The sequence below is a fragment of the Poecilia latipinna genome, unplaced genomic scaffold (assembly GCF_001443285.1).
Source record: "Poecilia latipinna isolate Pla-1442-1.1 unplaced genomic scaffold, P_latipinna-1.0 Scaffold1189, whole genome shotgun sequence".
NCBI lineage: Eukaryota > Metazoa > Chordata > Actinopteri > Cyprinodontiformes > Poeciliidae > Poecilia > Poecilia latipinna.
In genome coordinates, this window is record NW_015113805.1 from 131,511 (window position 1) to 144,644 (window position 13,134).

General features: G+C 39.9%; 1 protein-coding gene across 3 annotated transcripts in view; it reads left to right on the forward strand.

Annotated features, from left to right (window-relative positions):
- Positions 1-13,134, forward strand: part of cecr2 (CECR2 histone acetyl-lysine reader) — a 55,255-nt gene that overhangs the window by 18,488 nt on the left and 23,633 nt on the right. For all 3 annotated transcript variants that reach the window (XM_015053645.1, XM_015053643.1, XM_015053644.1), the window contains exons 2-5: positions 8,781-8,875; positions 11,346-11,529; positions 12,403-12,530; positions 12,673-12,753. In XM_015053645.1, the coding sequence (XP_014909131.1) occupies positions 8,781-8,875; positions 11,346-11,529; positions 12,403-12,530; positions 12,673-12,753 (488 nt within the window). The remainder of the gene's footprint in view (positions 1-8,780; positions 8,876-11,345; positions 11,530-12,402; positions 12,531-12,672; positions 12,754-13,134) is intronic.

Below are 13,134 nucleotides of genomic sequence, written 5' to 3' on the forward strand. Positions count from 1 at the left end.
TGTTGGGACCAGAACTTCACCATCTGTTAAGTTTCCAGCTGCTGCGGTTCTCTTTCTCTCTGCTCTGAGTCAAAGCACCAAACCCTTTGAGCAACCTGTTGCCCTCCTGGCCTGTGGGGGCGCTGCACCAAGAACCACTGAAGGCAACCTCTGAAGACACTGAGCACAACTTATTTTAGCGGATGGAGGATTTCTCTTTTGTCTGTGGCTAAAACCCACGAGCTATCTCTCCCACTAGCGCTAGGCTAACACACTTGCTTTGGTTGTATTCACCCAGAATCCCCTATGCTATAGTTTGGTGCTTTTGGAGCGATCTCTTTTCCGCTTGGCATTTACATTTGCATTCAAACCGAACCAGAATTCAGTTTAACTGAACCCAGACTGAGGTTTGGAGGTCTCTGTTCAAACAGAGTTCCTGTTTTTTGGTCTGCAAAAGAGTAGTTGTTGTTTGCTTATTTCAAAGGGGACAATCATATGCCAGTTAGCCATAAAGGCTAGTTTTCTTCTCTAGTTCCTCAGTGAACAAGTTTAATCTCACATTCACTCCTCTCCAAACAAACTGGACTTTCTAGGCAAATGGGGCTGGAGTTTGGTCACATTCACACCAGCCCTGTTTATTTTATGCTGGATTTTTATTTACAATAACATGCAACTTAAAGTGCAGACATTCTGCAGACTTTCAGTATTTGTGGTTTTACAGTTTCTCTCAGTCACTTTGGTGCATTTCTCACATCAATGACATCAGCAAAACAGCTACTGCATTTTTAAAACGGTACAAACTGCAAAACCTAGCTAACCTAGCTAACCCAGGGAAGCGCGTTTCCTGCTCCAAATGGATCGTTCATTTGTCAAAAGCAAGTATTCATGTCAATGAAAGTATCTGTCATTGAAATGAAAAGTCCTGACTCCATGTTCATGTAAGATAAATGGTTCTGTCATGTTTTCATGATGATCCCTCATCCTGTGTTTTCTGATGCAAAAGAGTTGGATCTCTGTCTGGAAATACTCAAATAATTTCCTTTATTTGGGAGATGTGATGGGTGCAAAATGGTTCTCAGTTAATTCCTACAGTGAGATTGTTTCAGGTCCAGATTTACAATATTTCCTCGTTTAGGAGCTAAAGGTTGTTCATCCCTCAGTGTCTCTGTCCTGTAAAACATGATAAATATTACATTTTGGCTCATATAATAACAGAACCTGAATGCAAACAGCCTCTGATATAAATATAGTCATGTTTGTCATCATTTGCAAGCTGTCAAGATGGATTTATCATGAAGGAAAATGAGAGCTGCAGTCTTTGTTCTGTACTGGGACCAAACCCAACCGGATCCAGTTCTGCACCGACTACTACCAATCCTCTCCACCTACCATTGAGTTAGAAAACTCGAACAAATGACTCATTTAGATCCATGTGGATCTGTCTGGTCTTGAAAATATTAAATTTCATTAAAATCACATTTAATCTTTAGCTAAATTTGAAGGTTGTGAGTTTGATTCCAGCTTCCTTTTGCCACATATTGATATATTAACTCCAAGTCAGCATTGACCGACTTATCGGTGCATGAGTATGTTTGTGTCTGTATGAATATGTCCATACATATTGAGTGCGGCTGTAGAGTGAAGTGCTCTCAGTGGTTAATGTGACTAGAGCAGCTGATTTCCCATGATGCCTGGCTTCAACCTGCAGCAGAGATGTGGTTGAGGTTTGATGCTTATTGATTCAGTCTGATAAAGAACAGAGACGATGCAGCGTTAATTTGGTCTTCATCCTGACCAGTCACCACTAACTGCACTATACTGGGATTTCATCTGACAGACCAGTAGGACAACATTCAAACTTTACATTGAAGCTAATATTTGTCTCTCTTTTCACTTATCTTTTTTTAAAGGCTCATTTCAGGGTCTTTGTCGGTTAATTTTCCTTCAGCCAAACATAAACCATAGAATTACATTGAAAGCAAACATTTAATAGCTCAGATATATTAAAGTGTTGGATGGAGTTTTTTCAAACTGTGCATCTGGAAAACATCCAGCCTTGTTCTGGTTTGGATCTTAATATGTTAGGATCAAAACTGTGATTAAAGTACAATACAGTAAAAAAAAAAAAAAGGTGGATTCACATGACTGTCCAAATTTCCGTTTGCAGGACTTTGGGCCGTGAGAAGTTCTGGTGGAACGCTGCACTTTGTTCTGGTGGCGTTAGTGGGGGAGCATTAGGTGTGACGGGCTTTGTGAGGAGGAGAAAGGGATCGGTTCAGGCTGTGGAGTCATCTCCCTGCTACTTCTCACACTGTTTTACAGACAAAAGAGACAGTTCAGCTTGTTCTGTGGAGACGTTGGTTAGTCTGACCTGCTGCATCAGCGAGTCATTCTGCAGTTTATAGTTTATTTCTATATTCACAACAAGCGTTGTCTCGAGACAGTTTAGAGGAAAAGAAGTCATTTTAACTCAATCACTCATCCATTCTATTCGTTGACTTTCCCAAAATGCCTCCTAATGAACATGCATGTAGCGACAGTGGAGAGGAAAAACTTCCCCTTAACAGGAAGAAACCCCCAGCAGAACCAGAACCTGATTCAGTACCAGCAGCTGAACCAGGCACGACTGACTGGAGGTTTGAGAAGACAGAGCAGAGACACAAACATAAGAACTAAACCAGGAGAAGTTTCTGTTCAAATAGTAGACAATTAGCAGGAGAGTTAGTTTTAGTTTTAGTATTATCTAATCCAAGATCCTCCTCCAGGCCGGCTTCACAGCCGGGCCTGTCATGATGAGATTTACTGGATGGCAAATCATCCCAGAAATTATTGTGATAAACAACAAATTTGAGGCCATTTTCAAGCATTATAATAATAATAATAATAATAATGCAAGCATATCATCCAAAAAATAATAATTTCTAAAGAAATGTAACACTGGAACTGGAAAACATTTTAAATATCTGAAATAAATAACATAACCGAAACCAACAATAATTAAAACTCCTCTGTAGGCAAAGTTGTGTTTGAAAAGATTATTAATCATTGTGCTTAGACAGGGAGAACAGGCAGAAGAGGCAGGCAGGACTTCAGTAAAAAAACAAAAAAGAACTGAGTGTCAAATGTTTGCAGCATTTTTTTAAGGGGAGCAACAATATTTAATCATTAACCCCAATTCTTTTGGGTTTTTTTTTCACTAATGTAATGTACCTTACCATGTATCTTTTACCATGATGTAAAATAAATAAATAACAAGTGAGGAATAAAATCCTTAGAAGTAAAAAGATATAAATAAAAAAGGGGGAGCATCTCTTTAATGATAATTGATTGAATGGAAATCATGGAGCTCATTTTAATTTTTCATGTAATTATTTGATTTATTGCTTATGTGACACTGATCACAGCCAAACAGAACCGTAGTCCAGGTTTAGCCTCTACAGAGAGAGAAAAAAACTGAAAGAAAACATAAAGTTAACAATCTTAATAATAGCAAATAATGCTAATGGAGAGTAGTATGAGAAGAAAGTGAATTATTGATGGAAACCTGAACTAAAAGGCAGAATAAGTCAGTTTTCATGTGAGGAGAGCCACGGCAGTCGGCTGCTAACCGCCTCTGACCGGGACGACACATGAAGGGCGGATCGGGACAGGGAGGGGGCGGGCGGTGGGGTGCTCAGGGTGTCGTCGGGAGCCCAGTCAGGTTCTGGGCTACAGAGCCGGGGGAGGAAAGCAGCAGGGATCCTGGGTAGAGAAACGCCTGCAGGGCGAATGGCTGATAGCAGGTCTGAAGCTGCTTTGTCTCCACCAGAAAATGACGCTGCAGCTATGATTTATAATCAATAGCTTATCACTTCTCCAGCCGCCTTATCTGAGAGCCCCATTGATCATTAATGCCAAACAGCCAAAGTTCTCTTTTTGTTCCAAGTTTGAATAATCATCACAACAGTTTGTGTTTTTCAGCATCGTGTGAAGCTTTTGGGTTAAAGTGATTGATTATAGGTTTCATAATGTTTCTTATAAAGTATCAGCTCAGTCGCAGAGCGAGTGCCGGTGTTGCACAATGTTCTGTGACCACACTGTAGGAGGCGCTGTTGCATTTTAACATAATGCTAACACAAAAACATAAGCTGTGCAGGGGGGAAACAAACGCAAATGGAAAATAAAGAAGCTTAACAAAGGATAAAAGTAATATCTGACCACTGATATCATAATATAGAATAATGTGTTGTTATACAGTGACTATTATACAGTTACAGAATATGATGGTGCTTAACATAAAATGTGACCAAACTGTAATTTAAAATACTAAATATTTAAACCGAACAGTTTTTGCAAACTTTCTCCTTCCTCCAATTAATAAAAAGCAATGTTCTAATATCAATAGTCACATATTTATTTTAAGTATTTAGTATTTTACTGTAAGTTACAGAGTAATTTATCATATTTCACAATATATGATAAGCACCGTCATATTCTGTGGTGTAAAACTGCAACAGCGCCTCCTACGCTCACAATATATGGTGGTCACAGAATGAGGTGTAGCACCGGCATGAGGATGGAGCAGACCCAGCAGGCTAACTCTGCTTCACCTTTCCACCTGACCGCTGGAGCAGGGAGGTGTTAATCCAGGGGCCTTCGGTCTGCCAGCGCAGCGCCTTACCCAGCTGTGGCCCCAGCCGTGGCCCCAGCCGTGGCCCCGGCGTTTTCGGAGCATGTTCAAAGTGCAGCCGGGCCCTGATGGATGAGTCCACTGTGACCCAGAGGCTGGCCGGCGGGGGGCCTGCAGGAAGAAAAGAGCGCCGTGCAGGATCTCTGCATCCTCTGCACATGCGCCTGCTGGCAGAGATATACGCGGCAGATATTCAGATCAAAGTTTACGGGCAGCTGGGAAACACGTGAGGGAATGCAGAGTGAGCAGTTGGAGATGTTCTGTCTCTTTGTTATGGTTTGTTTTTCATTTCTGGGCGAACAGATTCAGATGCTCTTTAAAGCAGATTTATTTCTAGTTGTGTGAAACTTTACTGACTCCATCTGAAACTAAAGGAACATTTGGTGTTCAGGTAGGATGGAAATGAGGAATTATGAAAGTAGTTTTAGAGCTTAGATATGGTGGAGAAAATCGGTCAACTTTCCAGAAATGAAGGGAACTACCAGAATTTGTCAGAGTTCGTTCATATTGTGGGGTTGGGGTCGAGTGAAAGGAGAAAATGAGAACAACACCTCAAAATAAATCTGTGGATAAAAGACAAAAGGTCAAATCACCAGTTTGGCAATATTTTGGATTTCAGCAATGAAAACTAATCAGTATTTATTTATTGACTGCTTGTATTATGATGTTTTAAGCCATATCATCCCAGACTAGTTGTTATGACTAATTGTAATGATTTGTCAGTACCCTGATTTTTTTTTTTTTTTACTTTCTAAAAGTCATGTGTTTTTGACCTGGTTGGCCTTCCATATGAACACTGGAGCTTCACTGAAGCGCGTCTTTACCTGATGACAGACTTGTCTCTCTTCATTACATTTTCTGTACTTTCTTTTAATGTCATTGTATTTTTTAGCATTTTACTTAGAAATATTTCTGTTCTATTGTGTTTTGTATTTGTTGTAAAGCGCTGGCCATGCAAGGTGTTGTTGGAAAATCCTATATAAATAAAGTTTGATTTGATTGACTTCCAATATGATTTCTCAGATGCAGATAAATCATTGATTGTATTTAATCTTTAATCTTTGTTTGTAACAGATCTAATCCATCATTAGTTTTTCAACAAGTGAGTTTGACTCAAACAGGAAGTAGTTCCCTCACTTCCTGTCATCAGGGCAGGTTTTGCACCTGGCACCAGAGACCTGTAACTTCCTCTGTGATATTAAATCTTCATCAGATTAGACAGGAGTGGTTGATTTGGTTACATTTTCTAAAAGCAAAACTTTTCTTCACATTCAGTCTCCTGCTGTTTGACAGAAGTTTGAATCAGGACCAGTTTATAGTTTTTGTGCTATTTTTCAGTTTTACCTCCAGCAGAAATATTTATCCTGTTTTTCAACCCCTCTTCCTCCTCCTCCTCCTCCTCATGTTTTTCATCGTACTGACTTGTTGGCTCCTGGCTTCCGTCAGCCTCCGTGGCCCGGAGGTGTGCATGCTGACCTCTGGTGACCTCTGAGTTAAGCTCGGTCCTTGAAGGGAGAAGCAGACTAAGACACATGTGACGGCATAATAATTGAACATGCTTCCATGTCATAGAAAAGCTTTTATTTCAATGTATTTAAAAGCACTGGTCGTTTTGGGGCTATATTAGAAAATCAGCATTTTTCTGTTCTTTATCTCATTATGGTCCTCCCGACTCTTCCAGCATCTCAGACCAAACTTAACCATAAAGCAGTCACCTTCATATCCTTAGCAACAGCATATCAGAACATATTTGACTTTATCGGGTAATATTGTTTTTATAACTTCAGATCTAGTCTTTTCTAGAGCTTCTGGACTCCAGAGAACCAGAGTGAGAACCGTTATCCACATGGAGAAAACTTGGAACAGCAGAGAACTTTCCTTCAACTCCATAATCCCAAAGCTATTGGGAAATGGGAAGTTTTGAAAGGTCTGCATCCAGTCCGATCTGGTTTAAAGCTGCAATAGCAAACTGAAGGTTTTGAAGTGGCCTATTCAAAGTCTGTTGTTAAATCCAGCTAAGAACTTAAATATGCTAGAAATATCTTCACTATCGATCCTTTCTCCAAACCAGACAGAGGCAAAGTTCATCCACATTGATGCTAAAATGGCAACAGAAGATCCAGTCTGTGGGGGTGAATAGGTTTTACTGCACTGCAGCTGCTTGGACTTGAACCTGAAGCCTTGTCTTTCAGTTCTGTAGTTGAGGAATCTAACCGGTAACTCAGATGAAACCTCCTTTGTCCAGTTGGCTTTGGTTTGGTTGGGGAGAGCAGTGCATTCTGGGAGGCCATGTGTCTGGGTTGGTCAGCAGAGGGGTGCATGGCTGCTGCCTGCCATCTTTTCTTGGGGCTTTTGGGTCTTTTATAGTTTGCCTGGCCAGTTACTACTGCCTCATAAAATCTGAAAGGCTGAAACACAATGCTGAGCAGGAGAGGGGTCACAGCTAAGGTCGCGCTGCTCCTGAAACCCGACGGCGGCTGGCGAAGCAGGAAGTTTCACTGAACAGCTGACAGACTGCAGCTATGCCTCCCTCTGCCCAGACTTTAAATAAGACCCTTATTATGCTGTGGTGTTTATGTGATTTCCATACCAGATCCAGTTTTCATATTCCTGTTTGCATGTTGCAGAGCGTCGTTTGAATGTTGACTCACGCCACTGCAATGCCTTGTCCACCTGCACAGTCCTACCTGAGCTTCCCTTTCTCTTCCAGATGTTTGTTTTCATTCTCACAAGAAGCTTCAGAGTACAGTAAATACTAGTCAGCAGGAGGGAGGGAGCGTGCAGATGATTCAAGATGGATGCTACATGAAGGCTTAGTGGCAACTGGTTCAAAGTTTGATGAGTCAGTTAGAGGCAGCTCCGCACCAACATGCTGTCACAAGTACGCTACGGCTGAAACAATTAATCGGATTTATTGTCATTAATTGAAATAATTGGCTAGTAATTTAGTAATTAAATAAATTGGAATATACAGAGTCTAAGACGTATAATTTATTCAAAGTAAAACACCCTCAGAACAATAACTAAACCAAAAATGTGCAACAGATTTATACTGTTACACATGTTGCACGTATATATATATATATATATATATATATATATATATATATATATATATATATATATAAATAAAATGTTGATCCTGGCCTGTATTGATATTCAGTCCAGCAGAAAGGCCTGAACGTTTCACATGTTGATGTTGAAGGATTTTCATCTGCAGATCCATCATTTGCTACAGATGATCAAATATTCACAAAAGGAATGCCGTTATTGGATTTTAGACAATAATATCTTAATTCCCTTATTTAAAAACATATGTAATTATTTGTTTAAATTTACTTATGTATGTTGAATAAAATAATCTCAAGAGTTAAATAAAAAAGCAACAGTGTGATTTTTTTTGTCTGATTAAGCGATCAGAATAATCAATAGAATAATCAATTACTAAAATAATTGTTAGCTGCAGCCCTAAACTCAAGATTCATGGATGTTTATTTGTGTTTACATGAGGGAGCACCGACTGCTTAGACTATAAAGTTCTAAAAACATTACAACTACGTTCATTATTGGTTCCTTTGATACAGAAACCTGATAAAACGAGACGGAGGATGAAGAAGTGTTTAGAGAGCTACGTCACGCCTGAGCACCTGGACCTAAATCCTTCCTGAGTGTTCGCTTCGTCATTGCTCTGATCACCCGGGACACCAGGTGGTGCCAGGCCCTAATCGGGTCAAACTACGGACAGGACAGAGTAAAATCACACACTGCTGTGACCGGTTTACATGACGGCCTTGCCTCTGCTCCCATGATGCTTAGATCAGCTGGAAACATTCACCTCAGAGATGTAGAGGTTTCCCTGCAGCCCCTTAGGGGGCGCTAGAAAACCGGATGTGTTTGACTCTTTGGTTTTCCTGAGGAATAAATCGATCCACTTTGGAAAAAGCAGCAGATGCTTCCACACTTTTTTAAAATGAGCTTTGTTTTTTTTTTCTTCTGCTTCTGATCTGGCCGTTGCTTATCTGCGGTTGAGTGTAGCGCCACTCTCTGGCGGGGAGTGTTGAATGCAGCTGAACCTTGCTGCATTTACAGTACTTCACCTTTAATTAAATGTGTCCCTGTTTTTTCTTTCCAGGAGCTGGAGAAGGCTCTTTCAGAGCAGGACCTGGACTTCCTCGGCGACCTCGTTGCCTGCTTGTTGCAAGGATGCTACCAGCGCACTGATATAAAGTGAGTGGAGAAGTTAATGATCAGCTGTTACATCATGCATTTTGAAAAACACGCTGCCATGGGGCCATGCTGGCTGTTTTTGTCAGAAATATGAGCAGAATTGGATAACAGCTGCATCCCGTGTATCATTTAAGAGTAAAAAACACTCATTTTTAACTCATTAATGCAATTATTCCACACATGAATCCCTCTAACTGGAGTTGTTTTTAATATTTCTTCTGACCTTTAGTTTTCTAAACAAACCCTTCTCTTTTAATTTTTTTTTTAAAATTATTTTAATTACTTCGGAATAAAATTTTAAAAGGGGTTTGTATAGGCTTATTATGTCGTCAATGCCATTCTGAGTGCTACTAAATCATAACATTTTAAAATATTCAATGTAATGTTTTATTAGTTGGTTGTATCAGAGACTCTGATAGCTGGAGATGTGTAATCAAGCGGCTGGATCGCAACAAAAATGTCACAGTTTCACTGAAAACCAGCTCTGTGTTAATGGAGCCTTAAAGTTCTGGAGTGGCCTAGTCAAAGTCTCGATGTAAGCATATTTTAAGATGTTGTGGCATAAACTTAAACATACCGCCTGTGTTGGAAAACGCTCCAAAGTGACCGAGTAAAACAGTTCAGCAAAGAAGAGTCGGCCAGAATTGATCCACACTGATGATAAAACCTCATTATTAGATAAAATGTTTCACATTTGGATAATTTTTTCTCTCTTTATAGATGAAATCATGATTTAAAAACTAGTTCTTGTATTTCCTGGTGCTATTTTTGGCTGATATTAAACGTAAAAACAGAAGAAATCTGTCAGAGGTCTTAACCTTTTCATGGTGTTTGTGTGTAAACAATCCGGCTCGCAGAAAACAACATATATACATTTAGATAAATTTGAATCATCATATGTAAATGTCACGTTATATTAGTCAGAGGTCTCAGGAAGCTCCACAGGAAGTCTGAGTCACCAGAGCAACAACAATGAGGTGTTAGGAGGATTTCTGCATGAACGCAGCGAAACCGCTGAAACCATTCTCTCTCCTATGTTCTCATGATGGGAGAAAGTGACTATAAGCAGAGGCTGGTATTCAAATCCAGATATTTTTAGCTACTCAGGGGGATTCCCCGTCTGTTATCCTCCTACTCCTCTCCATCGTTAGAAAGTAGCGTAACGCTCCAGAGCCGCGACAAGCGCTGAGGCAGGATCCAGTTTTTCCACCCAGGCAGCCGGCTACAGGAAGACAGGCGACTTTATTGGAGCAGACAGGCGCTGGCATCCTGGGGGCGGCCTTTCACAGAGCTGCCCTTTTCATCTGCATGCGCTAAACGCTCAGCTGCAGCTGGAGGGGCGCAGGGGCAGAAAGGAGGGACGGGGGCAGCCTGCAGCGGTGTGAAAAACGCACGCTGCTCTGTCAAGATAAGCCACTTTTTTCTGTTTGCAGTTGCATAGATGCTCAGATAAAACCCAGCCCAAGGACGGCGGAGGAGAAGTCCGGTTTATCTCTCATACTGACCCAGCGACAGAAACCCGACTCCCATGAAAAGTTTAACAGCGTGTCTGTGCATCCTCAAAAACCCTTACATTCATTTATCTGAAATTAACGTCTTAAAATGTTTTAAATTCATTAGAAAAAAACGCAAGTTGGTCTTAAATATGTTAATAACTGGTCTTAAAGTTATTAAGAACAAATACTTATTAACAATAACAACCTGGCAGGGAGGGAAGGACACATAGAAAGACCAAGCAGCATACATAACAATAAACATCAAACATTAGAAACACTGTTGACATCATAAAACAGTAAAAACAATACAGCAGAGGACAAAACTGACATTCCAATTTTAGCTGAAACATGTGCACCTTTCAGACGGCATCTTTTTAAAAATACCCTTAAAAGTTTCTACGGATGCTTTGATACTTTTTGGCTTCCTTCCAGTTGTTTGCTGTTTTGTCTGTAAATCTGACACACCAGCCACGTCTGCTAACAGCAGCAAAGAAGCTGCTTTTCTCAACCCATTTCTGCTTCTAAACGCTGGAAAAGACTGTGGTTGTGCTAAACGGAGAGAAACTGGATGAAGAGGAATGGATAGAAAAACTCTTTGTTCCAACCTGATGGTTGAAAAACCGATTAAAAGCAATAAATATCTTTGATGTTGAGATCATATGTCTGTTTATTCAATTAATTAGCAGCAATTGAAAGTATTGCTTATTTTTTGATTATGTAGTTTTCAACCAAAATGTGATTAATTACTTATCCTGCAAGTAACTTGGTTAACATTTTTTAATCAAGTCCACCAGTAGTTTTGTGCCTTCCTTGTTTTTAGTTTTTAATATTTTAAGTCTGAATATTAATAAAGACGAGGAACTCAAACATGCATCACATATAAATCATCACAAATTTGAAGAATATTATCTAATAGCTTAGATATTTCTGTAGAGTTGTTGGGCAGACTGTAACACAGCCTCTGTCGTGTTCAGCCCCCAGACGTTCAGCAGCTACCTGGATGACATCATCAGCTACAGGTGGGAGCTGGAGGAGGGGAAGCCCAACCCGCTGCGGGACGGGCCGTTCGACAGCCTCCACCCTCGCACTCAGGTGGAGCTGCTGCACAGGCTGTGCGACTACCGCCTGGATGCTGCAGACGTCTTCGACCTGCTGAAGGTCCGTTAAACGTGGAGTCATGTTGTGGCTTAAAAAGAAACGGCTTTCCTCGTTAACTTCAGTTTATCTAGCTTTTTTTTTAAATCTACGCCTGTGAGGTTTGCAGTTGGTCAGTTTGACATCAGGCAAATTCCAATGGATCTTTTTTTATATCTGAACTCGGGATCGATATTCAGATTTCAGACTCACTTTGTTTTGGTAAATTAACAACATTACAAAATAGAAAACAAAACAAACCAATAATTTGGTTAATAACAGGCTGCAGCCAAAGCTTGTACTTCCCTACCCTGTTCATAGACTCAGGAGCTGATAGTGATGAAATATATCTAAGATAATACTAAAAATATTAAGAAAGTAAGAAAATGTGATTTAAGAAATGTAAATGTTTTTATTGAAAATAATAAAATAACAACAAAGATAAATTAAAGATAAGAATATCAAAAGGTTTATTATAATTATTTTTCTCAGACAGACAATATGTAGAATGAAGAGTGCAAAATACAATCAATAACTCATGAAATAATTATTTAATGCCATTCATTTCTTGAAACTTGAAATAAATACAAAAATTGTTTATTTAATATTAAATTAATTACGTCTTAATTAAATGTATAGATTTCCTTTTTGAAAATCCACATGTAAGTATTTCATGATTTAATAAATGATTTCTTTATTTTCAGTTTTAAAAAATGAATAACACATTTAAGTAATTATTTCAGAAGTTATTTGTTTATTGGAATTTGGCACTCTTTGCTCTCCATAAAATTCACTCCTGTCTCTGTGGGATTAATAAATGGGTTCGTTCAAAGGACTGAATGGCATTAATCACTAACTGCTCAAAACATATGATTTGAATTTGGTCTCCTCCTGCAGGGGCTGGATGCAGACAGCCTGAGGGTGGAACCCCTGGGGCAAGATGGAGACGGCGCCCTCTACTGGTACTTCTATGGCACTCGTATGTACAAAGAGGAGCCACTGGACAGGAAAGCTGAGAGTCTCAGGTGAGATTAGATGTTAGCAATCAGGTTTCCGTTGGTTTAATGGGAGATGTTGAAGCGTGTAATTGGAACAGGACGTTAACACGTGTTTACAGGCTCGTTGAGCATCCAGGAGCTAATTAAACTCCTTAAAATGTTCTTCCAGTGAGTTTGATCTAACATTACCAGAGAGGAGGAGGAGAGGAAGACCGCCAAAGAAACGAAAGCTAGAAGACAATAATCTAAGGTAAATATGAACAGTATCATGTTCTACACACATGTAGCGCTGCTTTTTTTAAACTTTCGCAGCAGCTCTAAAGGCTGTTGGTCGTGTTTTTAGTCATTCTAAGACTCTCTTGTGTTTTTCCCTGAAGGAAAACCTTCACTGTGTCTGAAAATAATTCAAATTACTTGCCAGAAATCAATCCTATCATCAGCATTTATCCCAATAATTCAGATCAAAATCATGTAGCTTCATTCCACACAGACTAACTGGATTACAGTGAATGGAATCCATCCATCCATCCATCCATCCATCCATCCGTCCATCCACCCATCCATCCACCCACCCAACAATCCATTCATTCACCCATCCATCCATCCATCCATCCATCCATCCATCCATCCA